The sequence below is a fragment of the Coturnix japonica genome, chromosome 7, assembly GCF_001577835.2.
Source record: "Coturnix japonica isolate 7356 chromosome 7, Coturnix japonica 2.1, whole genome shotgun sequence".
In the NCBI taxonomy this organism is placed as follows: domain Eukaryota; kingdom Metazoa; phylum Chordata; class Aves; order Galliformes; family Phasianidae; genus Coturnix; species Coturnix japonica.
Genome location: NC_029522.1, coordinates 32,711,042 through 32,727,946, shown reverse-complemented (window position 1 = coordinate 32,727,946; position 16,905 = coordinate 32,711,042). Strand labels below are relative to the sequence as shown.

The following is a 16,905-nucleotide window of genomic DNA, read 5'->3' as shown; positions in this document are numbered from 1 at the left end:
TAAATCAGCACCACCACAAAGTCACCTCACAGCAGGTCAAGAGAACCACAAAGCTGTGCTCACCCTCTTGCACCGCCCAAGCACCTCTATTTGTCCTCCTCCCTGGGGACAGGACCCCATGTGTGAGCCTCAGAGAACACCTCAGTGACTCTGAGCATCATTATCAGCAGAGGGATGAGCTGCAGCTGGGATGCACTGGGGAGGCACGGTAATTCTCGCCCTAATCTCTGCATTCATCTCACCGGCCCTCGCTAGGAAGTTTAAGTACATTTAGCGGGGATTCTTCAGCCCCTGGAAGGTAGGAAGATGACTATGAGGCTTGACGTCCCAGCTAATTAACTTGGGGTTGGAAAAAAAAATCTTCTTATCGACTTAACTTGGAGATACTCTCTTTGTTTTTAAGCCAGCAGAATACCTTCTCTTTAAAATGCTCATTGCACACAGCTCTGTGGCGTGGAATGTATTATTTTTAACAAGGAGCTCTTTTATCTTGGACCAAAACTTGCAAACATTTGATTTAACAAAAGAAAAAAAAAAAAGAAAGAAAAATCACAAATAACACTTAAAGAGTCAGTTGAATGATGGTCTCTAGGCTGTGCTTTGCAAGAGGCTACAAAATCCACATGCCTTTCTTCTGTCCTTAAAAACCCAGGGATGTAAATGCATGCACCAGCTGGAAGCGAACCCACAAACGTATCCCCCTACATCTAAAAGGAGTGTTTAAGAAAAGAATCCATCTTTTCTTTTGAATGGGAGAACGTCAGGGCTGGGAGACAGTGCCTGAATCTGTGCATGTGAGCACTGCATTCAGTTCTTCCAGCAGGAGCACAGAAGTGAGCAACTCCGGCATCGTCCCTGCTCTGAGTTACTCCGTGTGGAAACCTCTCACCAATGGCACTGAGTGCCTTTAAATCCTCACCATATTCCCAACAGACAGAACAGTGGCACGATGGACCAAGCTTTTTTTTTTTTTTTTCCTTTTTTCCCCCTTCTCCCTCTTTTTTTAAAGTACACATATGATGATGCATCATAGTTATAAACAGATGGTATTTGGCCTCCTTCCTATTCTCAACATTTGGAATTCCTAAACTATGTGAATTAAACAATAATATTTTATAAACATACAAGGGATTTTGCTCACTGCTTTGTTAACATAGAAATTATACAATGCTGACATTTATTTAAATTTTAAAAAGTAAACAAGAGTGTGTATTGAATTAAAGCAAACTAAAATCAACAGAAAGAAATATGTTCCACGCGCACGTTACCTACAACGACACGGGCCTTTTAGGGGAGCCGTAATGGGATGAGGCACAAATTGTAGCTTAGACAGTCTGAGCCTTTGTGCTCGCTTTGCGCCTCGCTGTAAACAACGGATCTTCGCACCATACTTGGCATGCTGGCCATCAGCTGTGCATTGGCTGCCTAAACCTGCCAGGATGGAGTTAAAAGAAGTTCCCTTCGCCCGGCGTTCCGAGGAGCGAAAGTGTGTTTGCAATTTGAGTACCAACTGGATCCAGTCTAACACTTGTACTCAGGATGAGAAACATTCAGAGATACCGAAATTTGGGGGAATGGGAGGGCTCCCGCCAGGAGAAAGTACTGGTTCTGAAGGCAGGATTCTGCCCACTTGGTTTCCTCTTTCCTCCGCATTAACCCCTTTTTGGGCAGCTCTCGAGTGAGAAGAGCACTTTGGTTTTAATCACTATTCCCAGGTCTGCAAAGAGGCTCTGTGATGAATAAATAATGAATCGGAGATTTTAATCAGTGTTACGATTTTTGAAAAGCCTAATTATCATTGTTTACAGACATGCCTTCCTGACGATTTCCTTGTTTTGCCTGCAAAGCTCGAAGGGTTAAGCCTCAGCGTGCAGCCCTCCCATCCTTCCTCGTCTGCACTCCGCTGCTGTTTTGCATTGGGTTTTGGGGGGCATGTGGGGTGGTTTGGGGCATGCGTGGGGCTCGGGTGCCCAACACAAGCTGTGGGCAGTGCTCGGTGCTGCCTGTACTGACAGCTGCCGCCATAGGAGGCAAATTTCAAACATGAGCAGCACAGGGAAATAATGATGAGTGGCAGGAGTGAAGTGGGGGACCGGGATGCACGGAGCTGTGTGGAGCTCAACACCAGCATCAGCCCCCGCCTCACCCTTAGCCTGCTATTATTATTATTATTTCCCTATTATTTTTTCTTTAGCTTCCATTGGTCCCATTTCACCCCTCTGCCCCCACCACCATCCACTTGGCCCCAGTGCCAGCACAGCATCCCCTATGCCTCTGCTGTGCTCCGACAGCCGCTGTCCTCCTTCCTCCCCACCCTCCTCCTCCTCCTCCCGTTGCTGCTCACTGCCTCCACGCCGGCTGTGTGTTAAGTTGCAGTGCAGTTCCACAGCAGTTGATTATCAGTTTCCAGCAACAGCTGTGTATATTCGTTCAGAATGTAAAGAAATATCAGAAGATAATGCAGCATTGCTATTTATTACCCCGTAATTAAAGTCCTGACAGTGTTTCTATTATAAAACCTTATTTGCAAGGGTTCATAACTCAGAGGCAAAATTTTCCTTCAAGATGAAGCCTGGCTTACCAGGCTGAATCATTTCAGAAGTATTCCAGTTAAATACGGTTAGCCCATTAGAGGGTAACATTCCGAAGGACTTTCATTAAGGTGCTCATTTATATCTGCAAATAAAGAATTGCCTACTCCCCTCCATCAAGGACAGAGAAGAGGAAAATATTTTTTTGCAAAATCAGGGGTTCATGGCAATGTTTTAATGTAATTCTCAAGGAAATTATTCCCATGAAAGCAATTTGTTTGAAAGAAAATGCCCCCTGGTCCTTTCCACACAGACTAGTCCTGGGCTAGTGGATGAGAACCAAACTTAAAAGTGACTACGAGCTGAAATGGGACGGACTAATTCATTACAACTGTCCGTACTGGAAGAAAAACAAAGCTCAAGCGGCTCGAGTGGGGAAAGGTGAATTTAATTTTCAAGGCCCTGTAACTTTTAATAATCTGAGGAACAATATGGGAGGTACATTCTGCCCTCCCAGTTATCCTGATATAAATTCATTCAAGATTTATATTGGTGTAATAGAGAAGCAGAATTCGCTCCACGGTTTCTAATGAACTGCTGGCTCGGTCTTTAAAAATGCAATTAGAAGAATCGAGCCTCCTAATTCAGAACAGCTTGGAGCAAAGGCAGAGGTCTGGGCGCTGCAGACACGGCGCGGGGCCGGCGGTGCTGCACACTGCTCACCAAAATGCCCTCGTTATTTTAGGATTTTCTTTTCTATTACGCGGCGAAAGGCAATTCTCATGTGGAATAAACCTGTGTTTCCTGTGATCTCGAATACTAAGACAAAGGGATTGTAGGATTAGGTGCCTGGGCTGTACTGATGCAGGAGCAAGGAGCTGTCTGGTTGGAGTCAGAAACCTGCTCTGCTTCAGCTGTGCCTGCAGCTGCTGTGTCAACGCAGGTGAAACATCGATAAATATGGGAGTAAGTCAGGGGCTAATTCTGTCATTTTACTTATAAGATCTGGTCTGCACATTCAGAGATTACTCATGTGTGTAAGAACAATGGAAACGAGATCCCAATTTGTCTTGGTGACCTTTTGAAGCGAGGGCTTCAAATGAAGCAGTGCAGTGGCTCTCTGCATTTGGCTCCAGCAGCCAAAACTCCCGAGGTGGTGTAAAGTTATCAGAAGATAATGCAGCATTGCTATTTGTTACTCTATAATTAAAGTTCTGTTATCCTATTATAAAACCTTATTTGCAGGGTAACTGTAAATTACCCCTTGTAACTCTGAGGCAAAATTTTTCCATCAGGACAACGCCTCAGCCACAGCTAGGAATGGTTGAGTACCACTGCTCAGTAAGTAAAGCAAAGTAGGACCTCAGCCTGGAGGAGGTGGGCACCTCCTGTGACTAGGGCACGTACTGCAGGCAGCAGGACTTGCATCCTCTAACCACTGAGTGTGGAGTCTCATGGCACATGTGCAGCCTGCTTGCCATGAGCCATGGCGTGAGGTCACAGCATCTCCTCTCACTTTTGCATTGGTTTGGAGAGCAACTTGCTGCAAAACCTAAAGGAAGGAATTCACCTCTGTTGCATCATGCCTCAGTTTCCCCAACAGTAAAAAAAAAATAAATCACCTAATTTGTTCTTGCTGGTGCAAGGTATGTTAGCCTTAGTGAAGACAAGAAGTCCTGTTACTTGGCTCTACCAAATGGGACTATTGAACTCATTGCACATTTCCTAGAGATGACCACATTCCATGTAGACTCAATGATATTTAAGGTCTTTTCCAACCTGAGCAATTCTATGACTCTGTGTCTACAGCTAGGCTGGGCTTTGATCGAGCAGAAACAGAGAGAAACCAACAAAGACAAATGATCACTCCAAAATTACAACTCGGCAGTGCCAGAAAAACATCTGAACACTTACCATTTGCCACTTCATCTCCCATGGGCTTTTGGGGTGGGAACCTGGAACCGTACCTGTTGGTAGAGAGGTCTGGCCATGCTCTACATCACAATGACTTCCCAGGAATCCTCTTCCTGCTTCTTCCCAGAACACAGTTGAAAATCTTGGAATTGTCAGAGCATTTTATTGCCACTTGCAAAGCAGATTCGACTTCATCAGATAAAGACACAATTGCATTCATTGACTCTGACACAAGGATATGCATACTGATAAACATACAGATAGATGTACACACTTATACATGAATGAGATATGCTAATTAAAAATTGCAGTGGGCACTTTATTAAAAATTTATTGTACAATCTCCATCTTCAAAACATTTTACATCAACAAATATAGAAGCTCGACTGCTGGAATCATAAGTGATTTATCTTTAAAAGACTGGGATGCAAAGATGCTTGATGAACGGCCGTTACATTCCAACTACTACTTTTTATTGGAAGTATTTTGGCTGTTATCTGTTTGTTCTCCATCCTTGAGAGAAATAAAACAAGTGTCTCAGCTTTCATTTCATCGGATAGATGGCACCATGAAGCATATTTCCCATGCTAGTTTGAATTACAGCTGTTTATCTTTCAGCTTTCTTTAAGATTAATTAAATGCAAATGTAACTCCGCGAATCATGGGATTACCTGCCAGACCCCTTATTAATACCTTCACTTAAAAACCCCTGTGCCAGAGAGTCATTAATTTGCAAAAAGAAAAGTGCTAAAGCAGCCCTTTGCCTACAAACAATTCCGAGATGGCTGCCCAATTAGTCCGGTAGCACTCGGATCCTCCTTTCAGGCCCTGTGGCCCTTTGAGGACACAATAAGGCTCCAATGATAACCTGGCAACCTAGGTAGAAACCCAGCCAAGTGTGAGCGTTTGAAGCTGCAGCTTGGCTGCCATCGTGTCGGCGAAAAGAAAGAATTCAGGCACCATGTCATCCAGTACAAAGGATAAAAACAGATTCAACCGGAAATTCAATGTGGCACCACATATGGGATACATGAGTGCGGTTATACAACAGGCCACATATTTTTTTTGAACAGTCTCCTGCATGTGATGCCGAGGACATGTGTAACCATCATAACGTCTCTAAGAATCTGTATTTAATTTGAGCTGGGGTGGTGGCAGGGATTGGAGATCTGAAGCCGCCACAGGTTTGTGGCAGATGGCTCTGTGTCAGCTATGACAAGCAGCCAGGCTCGGCTTCCTCTGCAGATTTTCTTTTCTCTCTGATCAGGTAAATATGGGCACACTCTGGAAACTTCCACAATTCTGCCTGAGGCTGCAAGTTTGTGACTTAGCCCCATCTGTCACAAATCTTCCTTCGGTTCTGCTGTGAGCAGAGACCTGAATTTACCACGGAGTGCTGCCCAGGAAAAGCCAGCCATCTCGCCCTACGAGGAAGAGAGCACATGGAGAAACGTGAGCTGCTGGGACATGGAAGGGACCTCTCCAGCCTCGACAGCACCCAGAACCACTCTTCCTCTGGCTGACCCCATCGCCACATGCCCAGCGTTGTCCCAGCGCTGTCCCAGCACGGCCCCATACCCTAAAGAAAGATGCAGCTCATTTTCTGGGGAGGTGTATGAGTGATAACTCTGCAAAAGTCTGGGCACTCGTACTTTCAAGGAATAGAACGTGATTCAGTCAACAGTTCCTAAATATGCAGAGACGAAAATCATCATGAGTAGCAAAGTTTTCACATAAAGCAAGATCTTTGCATGAAGAGACAGCACAGGGAGGTGTCAGTAGCACTGCAGTATCTGCTATGATATAACAAACTTCTTTGTTTCTCGTGCCCTACAAGCATGACAGAAATAATCATTTATGCTGCCATTGTTAGATTTCAGGGTTAACCTTTAGAATTCAGTAAGGACAGTCCATCCATTCAGACCTGCTGGTTCAGGATAGCTGCAGCTCAATACTGACTGGGCACACATTTTACATGCGCTCTAAAAATTACCTTAATAAAATTAAGAATTAAAAATCATTTATTTTTTTTCAGCACAAAATCTGAGGCTCAGTGTTCAAGAAAGCAGAGCAATTTGCAGACCCAAACTGTATCAGGTCAGCTTTACTCTGTGACCTGGCTCCTTCTCTCCATTAGTGAGTATTAGCAAAGAATCAAGGTGGAAAAGCAGCTTGTAGTAATTACTCAACTTTCAGACTCCAACCACCTTTGGAAGCCACCATCAAAAGACAGCGTTGGTTTAAAAGAACTGGGTGTGCTGTGAAGGCCGATTCAAAGCTATACAATACCCCTCAGAAGAGATTTCCCTGAATGAACCTCTCTGAACAAAGTGTAGTTTCTATTATTGGCCTTTAAAAACTCATTTCTTTTCTTCTATCTTTAAACAAAACCATAAATGTCAGATGTGAACTTATGCAAGATACCCTTCCATTGGGAAGGGAAGGTTCAGAACACATGGATCATCCACAATGCTAGGAGAGCAGTTTCAGGCTTTATTTCTGTAGGCAGTTTGGATACACTGAAAACCAAGAAGTTTTCATGCTTTTTGCAACTCTTTTTTCAAAGCCATTCACATTTCCTTTGACTCATTTCTCCATCTACCCTTTCGCAGCAGCTACGGTTCATCTGCCAGCTTTCATTTACTTTCTAAAACTAAACTGGAAGCTATCTAATATGGTTATAATACGAAGTTCAAAGTCCTGCTGCTTATGCTGAAAGATGCGCACACAACTGCTTTCTTCATGAACGCTTTCTTCCTGCTCCACAAGTGTAGCCAACTTCTATGAACTGCAGGCCAGAATCTTCAGAGAGCTGAAAGCCCCCACATCTATATCTCAAAGAGGAAGAGCAAAGCAAGCCCTGGGAATAGGTGGAGCATGCACTTCTGCTTCCTGGCAAACGACTCAAGAAGGAGATACTCAACATATGCTGGGACCCAGAATGACCTAGCAGGCAACTCTCAGAGTCCCTGATAGACCATTGCCTCTACTGCAAACAGCCACACAAGCTAGCAGAACTCACTCCACTGAAGCTCTTTCTGGACTCGTATACAGCTTGTGGACATTAGGTTGTCCCAAAATAAATAAAATGGGTCCCGTGGTCCAGAAGAGATTTCTGCCTCCTAGGCTAGTTAGATCTTTGACTATGACAGCGTTATCTAGAGGAATAAAAAATGTGAAGACTTCATTCTAGCCTGGATACAGGCCTGAGCAATTTGATCCACCTTACTTTGAAGCTGGCCCTGCTTTGAGCAGAGGCCGAACCAGATGATTTCCAGAGGTCCCTTCCTAAATTACCCCATGGTCCACTAATCAAAGTAAGTAATGAACACTTTCTTTTACATAAATGTCTCAATTTCATACATCTTACTTAGAATCTTACATATATCCTACTTGGGACCCATTCGTAAGCAGCAATTCCTAGCAATGATAGAGATGGATAATGCAACACGTTGTCCTCCAGAGTTCCTAGCTGCTACAACCTTCCCCTACAGGCTATGAAAAGCAGAGCTAGACCATCTCTGAAACCACTTTAAATCACACCTGCTGGAAATGGAGCATCATGAGGGGTTGTCCAGAGAGGTGGTGGATGCCCCATTCATGGAGACATCCAAGGTCAGACTGGTTGGGAGCTCCAAGCACCTGAGGGGGGTTGGACCAGATGGCCTTTAAAGGTCTCTTCCAACTCAAATGATTTTATGATTCTACCATTCTATGAACATACCTGTTTTATACTTGTGCTTCCAAACTGCCAACTTGCACCTAATATCAACCAGGTAGATGCCTCTTTTTGTCTCTGCAAACTTGCTCTGCAGCTGAATGGGAAGTCAGCAGGACGGATGGAAATATTTGCACTATTCATGCAGACTGTAGAGCTCTAAATTAACTTTATCAGCTCAGGACAAAAGATCTGGAGAACACTGTAAGCAAACATCTGCTCAATATACATTCACGGTTGAAAAGTAAACAGTGTGTTTGGCTCCATAAGGAGCAGGTTGAAAATTATCACAGAGTACAACACATCACATAAATTGATGGCATGGCCTAGAATACTTTGTAAAGTAATGATCACACCAGCACAAAAACAGCTCTCAAGCATCAGAATGGCTTGAATGATGGCAGATAAGAATATAAACATGGAATAACATTCACGAAGAGAGACTGAAAAGACCAGGATACTGTAAGTGTTTGACAAACGTTTACACAATAATGAATGATATGGAAAAGATGGAGCAAGAGCTTCTGCTTCCAGGCAAACAGCTCTAGAACAAGGAGACACTCAATGCAAGTGAAGGTGTGGAGCTGGGGAAGGCAAAGCTTGGAATGCCATCTGCAAACACACTCTTGACTTGCTGCAGAGAGTCATGAAAAGTCAAGGGCAGAGATCTCCCAGGGCCTGAATGTCAAACAGAGACTATTATGTAGCATGGAAATACTCAGTAGTAAAAGAAGATTATGAAAGATTATAAAATCTCCAACTCCGGGCTAAGACCAATCTTCAATTCTAAAAGACCAAGAGAAGACCTTTAATACCCTATTTCTACCTGTGTCAGCCTTCTCCCAAAAATCTGATTCTCACCACTATTGGAAACATGGTATTAAACTAAGCACATGACATGCTGATCCAGAGTGGCAGTTACCATCCCTACAGGAAAATGCATTTACCTAGAGTTCTGCCAGGGAGTGGGGAAGTGAGAGGGCAGACTCATCACTCCTGGCTCTTATATGGCCTGTGCAAGAACTATGAAGAACTGCTCCATGCAACAGGGCCAGCCCACACTAACCTCAGTGAGCTGGCTGAGGGCAGCTGCATGCAGGTGCAACAAGTTGCTGGGGATGCCTTTTGCCAACTAACTGTGCCCAGATATTGGAGCTGGACCAGAAGGGAATTTGTACCTGTTTGCTTGAAAGATTAAAGAAAATGCTTTATGTCAATTGGAGCAAAAAGGGAAGGATGGGAAAAAAAAAAAAAAAAAAAGAAAAAAGAGAGAGAGAGAGAAAAGAAAAGAAAAAAGAAAAAGAAGAAAGGTTTGTTAGAATTGCCCTTTTCAGGCAAGTCTTGAGACTGGAACAATTCAGATGTCTAAGGTCTAACTGGGATCTTAATTTGATTTTACAGCAGTTTAATCCCTTTGAATTCAGCACGGTTCTTTATCTTCTACAGTGGTGTAAGAAGGAAAAAAAATCACACCATGTGTCTTTTCATAGGCAGGTGAGCTTCTGTAGTGTGATGGAAATGAGAAGATGAATGTCAGAAAGTGGGCCAAATTCTTTTCTCTGTTAAACAAGCATGAGTGAGAGTAGGATTTTTCTGCAGGAACTGAAGCTGACAGCATGTCAACCAGCACTCATTCAGCTGGGAGGGCTGGGAGAGATTATTTAAAGTTGTCAGCTCCTTCCATGCCTGGCTTTTGGCAACTCTTCTTGTCCCTTTCCACTGTATAATCTTTATACATGCTGTTTTAAATTAAGAAACTGAAGTGAGGGAACTGAAAGGTAAACTTAAAGAAAATAATGCAGAAACAAATGCTTTGCCCTATATATATATATATATTATTTTTTTTTTTGCAAGGGAGCTTGCAAATACTGACAGGTCTTGTGGTGTGCTCCAGTGGAAACTGATGCTCTGTTGTTCATACTGGCTTCACTTTGGCACTTAATTTAGCAACCACAAATACCCAGAACCAAAGAGGAACTTTTGATTCCTTAAAACTAGAACAAATAATTGATAACAAACGTGGTTTGCTTTCCATGAATCTCGAGCCTCTCTTAACGACTGGTAGAAGGCAGTGTGGAAGTGCAAATGAACCAGCCCCAGTGCTGTGAGAATACGCAGGGTAAGCAATGTGTCATTTGGAAAGCCTTTCGTAGGTGCTTACATTATGGACATTTTTAAAAGTCTGCCAGCATGAATGGAATTAAGCTATTACAGTTTAATACGCGGGTCTGTGCACTGTCACAGGGATATTCGCTGTGTCTGGCTCCCTAACCTGGCTGCCCCGCTGCCATTCATCTTCCTTTTGCCCCAAACTTTGCTGCACAAGCACTGAGGACAACCGGAGGAATAACTGCCTGCTTAATGAGACCGCTGTCTAATTATTATGGATATCCTCAGTAATAAAACAACAACCGTATGTAAAAAGATAACTCAAAGTACTTCTGATGATGATTGCTTTCTGATCTATAAAGCAGAATCTCCAAGCAATAAAGAACAGCATTATTTGCTTCTTTTTTTTTTGTCACGACTACACAGCTACTGTATAGACTTAGGCAGGGAGCAAGGCAGGAAGGTTTCTGGAAGAGAAGGAGCCAACTGGCACATATTGCTGTATAGTATACAATACTATACCAATCTGAAGAAAGTGGAAGTGCTGCATACCCTTCATGGTTTCACTCTCTCCAGCTTCCTTAAAAGAAGCATAATTCCACCTCTAATTCCATTAGCAACACGTACCTAAGCTAGCACTTCTCTAGGAGGTTTCAGGGACAGTTTCAGGGCAAAATACAGACTTAGTGTACGTGGGTGTAGGTACAAAAGACAACTCTAACAGCATTCTCAGAGCTGATCCAAAGCCTATTAAAGACAACAGGATCCCTCCCCTGGTATTCACAGGTATTGGATTAGTCCCTTGACTCAATTTAAAACGACCTGTCGCACACAGGGCACAATGGAGTACGAGTCTGCCTATGAGCGACAGGATTGGCACCCATGGGGTAATTCTTCCATGGACACCCTGCCTGCCAACAGTTCCAAGGGATGTTTGTTGGTTCTTATTTTTGAAGAAGGGCATCCTTAAAGCAGATGGGTTATTTTGTTCACGGGGCTCACGTGCACACCGTTCCCCGCACCACTTTTGAAACCCATGCTATTTAATATGGGTATTTGTTCTGCTGCTATTCCCATTTTTGGTGTGCCAGCTTTGGTTTGCTTTAGGAGCTGAGGCTGCACACGTGCAGAGAAGATCCCAAACTGTTTGCTGGACTGGAAGCATGGGGAAATGTTAAGGCAGACGGTTAAGGACTGTTTACCCGTCGTAGCCACCATGTATAACTACACAACACTATTGACTCCAGAAGTAATGCTGAGCACTGGAAGTGTTCAGTCAGCATTTTAAACTATTATGAGCTACCTTCTGAACCATTGCCAAGTTAATAGACAATGAAAGATAATGAGCTTGAAATTGGGTGTTAAATTGCATTTTTGGTTCTCTGTTTTTTTCTTGAAGTTTAACTGTTTCCTGCAGAAACGACATCATCTTTGATGTGTCATTATGTAAATGTCTATTTTTAGGTCACAAAAGGAGTCAGACTGGGGCTAAACTCTCACTCCTGCTCCATGTGTGTGCAGAATGAGGCAGATGAGACACAGAGAGACCACAGCTTCTGGTCCTCAGGGGAACGCGGAGAGGTGAGGTGTGCAGGCAGCATGGGGAAGGCGATGACTCAACTTGCTCAGTAACAGCATGCTGGGTGGCTGCAGTGCTGCAGGAGGGCGCGCTTTGGCACTGCACAAGTAGCCCATGAGCTTCCTTAGAGGACCGAATGTTACAGATTCTACCTGAAGCACCTTTGTCACAAGGGGGTGACTTGCATCTGCCCCGATCACAGCATGTCCAGCATTTACAGCTGCAACTGAGCAGAGCAAGCTTACACATTAGCATGCAGACAATAGTGATGTTTTTCTAACAGCAGCATAGTGTAACAATATGTTTTTACTGAAATAATGTACAATTCAGTGTTCTATGTAATTTGAGATGAGTGTGACTCCTAGCAATATCAATCCACACCTTAAAACTGGGAAAGTCAGTCCAGCATGGATCGCTTGATCAAAACTGGAACAGAACACCTACCACCAAACATGTTATTTTCTCCAGATAAATAAGGGCAAAGAACAGCACATGATAAATACCAGGACATCATGCTACTAATAAAGAGCTAATATAGTCACGGTCATCAAAAGAATTCTGGTATCTCCTAAAGGCAGAGAAACCTTACCTGATGATAGCCAGCACCTGCACGTTTTGAGGAGTGAAGATTAAATTAGGATAGGAAGGTAGGTTTATCCTCATTAGTATAATTGTAGGATCTTTCTTTTATTTTCCTTTTAGACTAATGAGTTACATTAATCCAGGTTCATTTTTATAAGCCTCTCGGGTCCCAGTGTAAAGGACAGTCATTTTAGAAAACAATAAATTAAAAAATAAATAAATAAAAAAGCATGTAGCATGCATTAAGTGCACGTATTTCATAAGACCTGGGTTAATACAACCGGCATCTAGTTTAATTAATCCTTGTTAGTGTAACGACTAATATCCCTCCCTAGCATGTTTCCTTTAAACATTACTATGTTAATTAAATGTTGTTGTTTTAAGCGTTGGTTGTTGTTGTGTTGTGGTTTTTTTTTTGCCTTGTACTTCAATATGGCATTATATCATGTAAAACTCTTCCCAACAACTACCTTATAGAGATGTTTCCTTACAATATCTGGTCTCTTGCAGAAATTCTGAAGCCTTTTAAAAAGCTGTTCAGGTGTAGAATACAGATATTCAGCTGCAGGAAAAACAGATACATTTTTAATGAAACAAAAACCTCAAAGCACACACTCGATATTAGTCACTTTACTAATTAAAAATGCATATTGCTCTGTGCCGCCTCGTGTTTTACATTATTTAAGCATGATTTTATAAGGTTACCTCAGCTCACAAGGATGTTTAATGCTAAATAAGACTGTGTAGTTGTGCTGTTTAGACATCTCCTTTGGGTGATTAAAATACATTATTCTAATGTAACACAATGCATATGTGATACATTTAGTGATGAGATTTTTCAAAGAACTGGTACTACATTAGCGTGTATCCCGTATCGCGGTTGCATACTATTAAGTATTAAATTGTTTAAATAATTTGGTGTGATTTTCAGGCCTCCATTTTTTTTTTTTTTGTATTTTCTTCTTCTTTTTTTTTACCCCCCCCCATATCTCAAAAAAAAATCTGCAAACCATTGCAGCGTCGCTGACCTTCTAACAGAAATCTATCATTATGGGTTGTGTATGCTAACAATGAAGAATGCTATTTCAAAACTCGCTTTTGTGTTATCTTAAAAGAACAGATGGCAAATATAAACTTCTTCTAATGTATTAAAACACATAAAATTCTCCTTAACACTAACATGTCGGCTTGCCAAATAAACAATTGCTTTTGCTCGAGTTTATACTCAAAACTTTTACATTTTAGCACGCATCACGTATCGCTTTTCAACCAAAAGTGTGTGCAGCAAAGCAGCTACCTGGGAAGATCTCCGGGTACACCAAGGCCTTGGGACACAGCGGGTAACAGCCACAATGCACCGCTTCCACCCTGAAGGTTAAAAGCAATCAAAAGATGAGTACGACATCAGCAAGCCAAAAACTTCCTTTGGTGCAGGACCACAGAGGTTGACTGCACGTAGCACAAGTAAAACATTTTCCTGCTCAGCAGCGCAATCCTTCTAAATGCCAAAGTTGCTCTTTTGAAAGAAAATTTTATTGATCATATGAATTACATAGAACAGAACAGTGAGCATATGTTTTGTTCGCTGAATAAATCAAAGCGCAGCTCTGCATTTTTTTGTTTTTTAAATACTGCTTAACACATTTTATAATCAGCAGACAGACACATGTAACAACATGGTGAAGTATGGACGGCTTCTCTTAATAATGCTGCAGAGAAACGAGGGCTTCCATGCACGTCTCTATGGGTGCATGGCTGCAGAGATGCTGCCATCTCACACTTGGACTCCAAAGGCTGCAATTAAACAGCCCCAGGAACAGCGTGCAGCATGCTTTGGGCTGGGATATTTAGTGTAAGCATGAGCTTCAGATCACTCCCTTGCTTTAGCAGGACGCAAACCTTTTGTAACAAATACCAATGAGGTCCCCCTGCAACGCTCTGAGGGTTTGTTTTTTCCTAGGACTGATTTCCATATCTGCTCTAACATCAAGCCCAAATATTTTGGAATTGTGACACAATGGCACAAAGTTTCCTAGCAGCGACTCCAAGAAAAGCTATCCCATTCCTGCCTGCATTTTAATAGCACAACGGGTTAAGGCATCAAGTTTGCAGTTTATTTTTTTTGCATAATGACCACTGATGTGACATAATGTCCCCCTGAAGATACAACTGTAATTTCTGCTGGCCAGAAATTACACACCGAAATTCAAAACACTTCTTTAAATATGTTTATTTGATGAGAGGCTTTGAATTTCCTCCAACATGTTGACCATACGGGGACTTTATTTTTAGCTTCACTTTCCTTCGGTCCCTGGGAAAGATCTGAAATTTTGTCAGCCTTCACCTTTCATTCTCAGGGACAACCCAAAAGGCTTTTGCTGCATTCACGTGCACACTGGCTTTATTACAGGCACCCAGGCCAGTGAGCACCAGACCCTGCTTCCTTTAGCTTGACTCCATCCTAAGGAGCCAAAAAGTTAAATAAGGAATATCACATCCAGCCCTCATGGTAGAAAACTACACATATCCACAGAGCCCAAAGATACATCCCCCTGCAAATGCTTTTGCAAAGCAATAACTGCTGGTTTTTACATAAACTTTTAGATTTTGTAATTTATGTGCCTTCTTTTTTAAATAACATATGCACTTCAGATTGCATTTTAAACATTAACAACAATTTCAAAGTGTACATCGTCTAGCACTATATCTTTTTTTTTTTTTCTTTTTTTTACCAAAGGGAAATGTTTCTGATGTGTGATTTAATTGATGATTTCAGCTCTTAAATATTGTGTCATATGTCAAAGCAAATAGATTTTTAAAGTTTTCTCTAATCTAGGGGGAAAAAAGGAGAAAAAAAAAAGAGCGAAACTGTGGACATTTCAGTAATAGCTCAGATCACAAAGTTATGTTAAAATATTTGCTTTATAATGGCATCGCCTGCATGAAGAAAAGAGCAGCTCCCTCCAATGAAACTGCAGGCCAAGACACGGCCTGAGTCATTGCTTGTGCACACAGCTCCCCTCTACAAGAAACCTCTATCAGGATCATGAATTACTCAGGTCTGGACTCAGGGCTGCTGGAGCACACCGGCTGCAAGTTAAACTCTGCAGTTCTTTCCAGCTAAACCTACCCACAGAATGCCTACCTTTCTGCACCCAGGTTTGCACGTGTTCCCCGACAGCTTGCCCTGTGGTGTAATAATTCCTGCTGTGAGCATCCCCTCATTGCCCAGACCTATTGATGTCATGGTTGCAGAGGCAGGCTGAGGCTGAGCAGGGACAGGGAAGCTTCCTCGCCTCCAAACCTCCCTGCCTTGCTCCTGAGAAGTATCACATCACAACAAGCACACAACGCTTCTTCATTTCAATCCTTAAGCGCTCCTAGTTAAATCATAAACAGAGTTCCAATTGATCTATTGTTAAAATGGCTAGTAAATGACCTTTTTATTCCAATTAACAAATCATCTGCTAAATCTATGAATCTTAATATTCAGATCTATTCACTTCAATTCATACAATTTATCTGCAAATAGTTGTTGGGCTTTTGATTCTAAATATAATTAGCTGATAATTTTGCTTGGCTGAATTACTTTTCTGGAGGGCCTGCTAAGGCTCTCAGCCGCATTATCTAGCAATAATGAATCTGATAGGTGAAATTTTTTACTGTAATGAGGATGAGACACAGTTGTGACACCTGAGTCTAGTAATAACAGAAGACTGCTAATTATCGACAGCACTTTTTTGTGTGATGCACAGAGAGAAAAAAAAATCCCTCATTATTAAAAAATAAAAAGTTACAATTATAAGTGACACCGGAGGAGAGTAAATAAAATGGAGTGATTAAAACATTGCTGCTTTAAGGGTGTTTTTAATTAAGTGGAAATGCTAATGTTGTCATACTTAGCAGATGGGATTAAAATTAGTTATTGTAAGTAACTCATATTTTATGTTATGGTTTCCACAGCATGTCTACAAGATCTAAGAAAGTGATACATTCCATAAGACATTTAAAAAATGAAATTCTCATAGTCTTTACAGCTCATAATAATGAACATAATGAATAAACTATCGAAAAAAAATCCTGCCAAGCGTTTTACCATAGTGACTTAACTAGCATGGAATGCAACCATAATGTACTGGGCTGCTGGAGTCGCGCTGCTGGCCTGCCTTTGTCTTTTGCTGATCGCTGCAGTTCTGACTTCCTTCACACTCGACAATAACAGAAGTTTGGTGTTTGGGCAGACATCCAGCATCAAGTGTGGTGTCAAGAAGGTACAGCTTTGGTGCAAGGAGAGATGATGACCACCCACCAAGGTGATGTTCTAAACGAAAGCACAGGATGCATCGTGTAACTGCAGATAAAAACCTAATTGCACACTTTCTCCTACTTTATTTGTGTAAAATTTTCCATCTGCTACATCTAAAGATGTCTAAACTGTTAGTATCAAACCTGCATTCAGCTGCCAGCTGTGC

At 42.1% G+C, this 16,905-nt stretch overlaps 1 protein-coding gene across 20 annotated transcripts in view; it reads right to left on the bottom strand.

Annotated features, from left to right (window-relative positions):
- Positions 1 to 4,588: 4,588 nt before the first annotated feature.
- Positions 4,589 to 16,905, bottom strand: part of GTDC1 (glycosyltransferase like domain containing 1) — a 156,302-nt gene continuing 143,985 nt past the window's right edge. For 19 of the 20 annotated variants that reach the window (XM_015869280.2, XM_015869270.2, XM_015869268.2 and 16 more), the window contains 3 exons: positions 13,731 to 13,801; positions 12,904 to 12,995; positions 4,589 to 5,869 (listed from right to left, as the gene is read on the bottom strand). In XM_015869280.2, coding sequence (XP_015724766.1) covers positions 5,786 to 5,869; positions 12,904 to 12,995; positions 13,731 to 13,801 — 247 coding nt within the window. In that variant the 3' untranslated portion in view covers positions 4,589 to 5,785. The remainder of the gene's footprint in view (positions 5,870 to 12,903; positions 12,996 to 13,730; positions 13,802 to 16,905) is intronic. The other variant, XM_032445721.1, reaches the window with a different exon arrangement.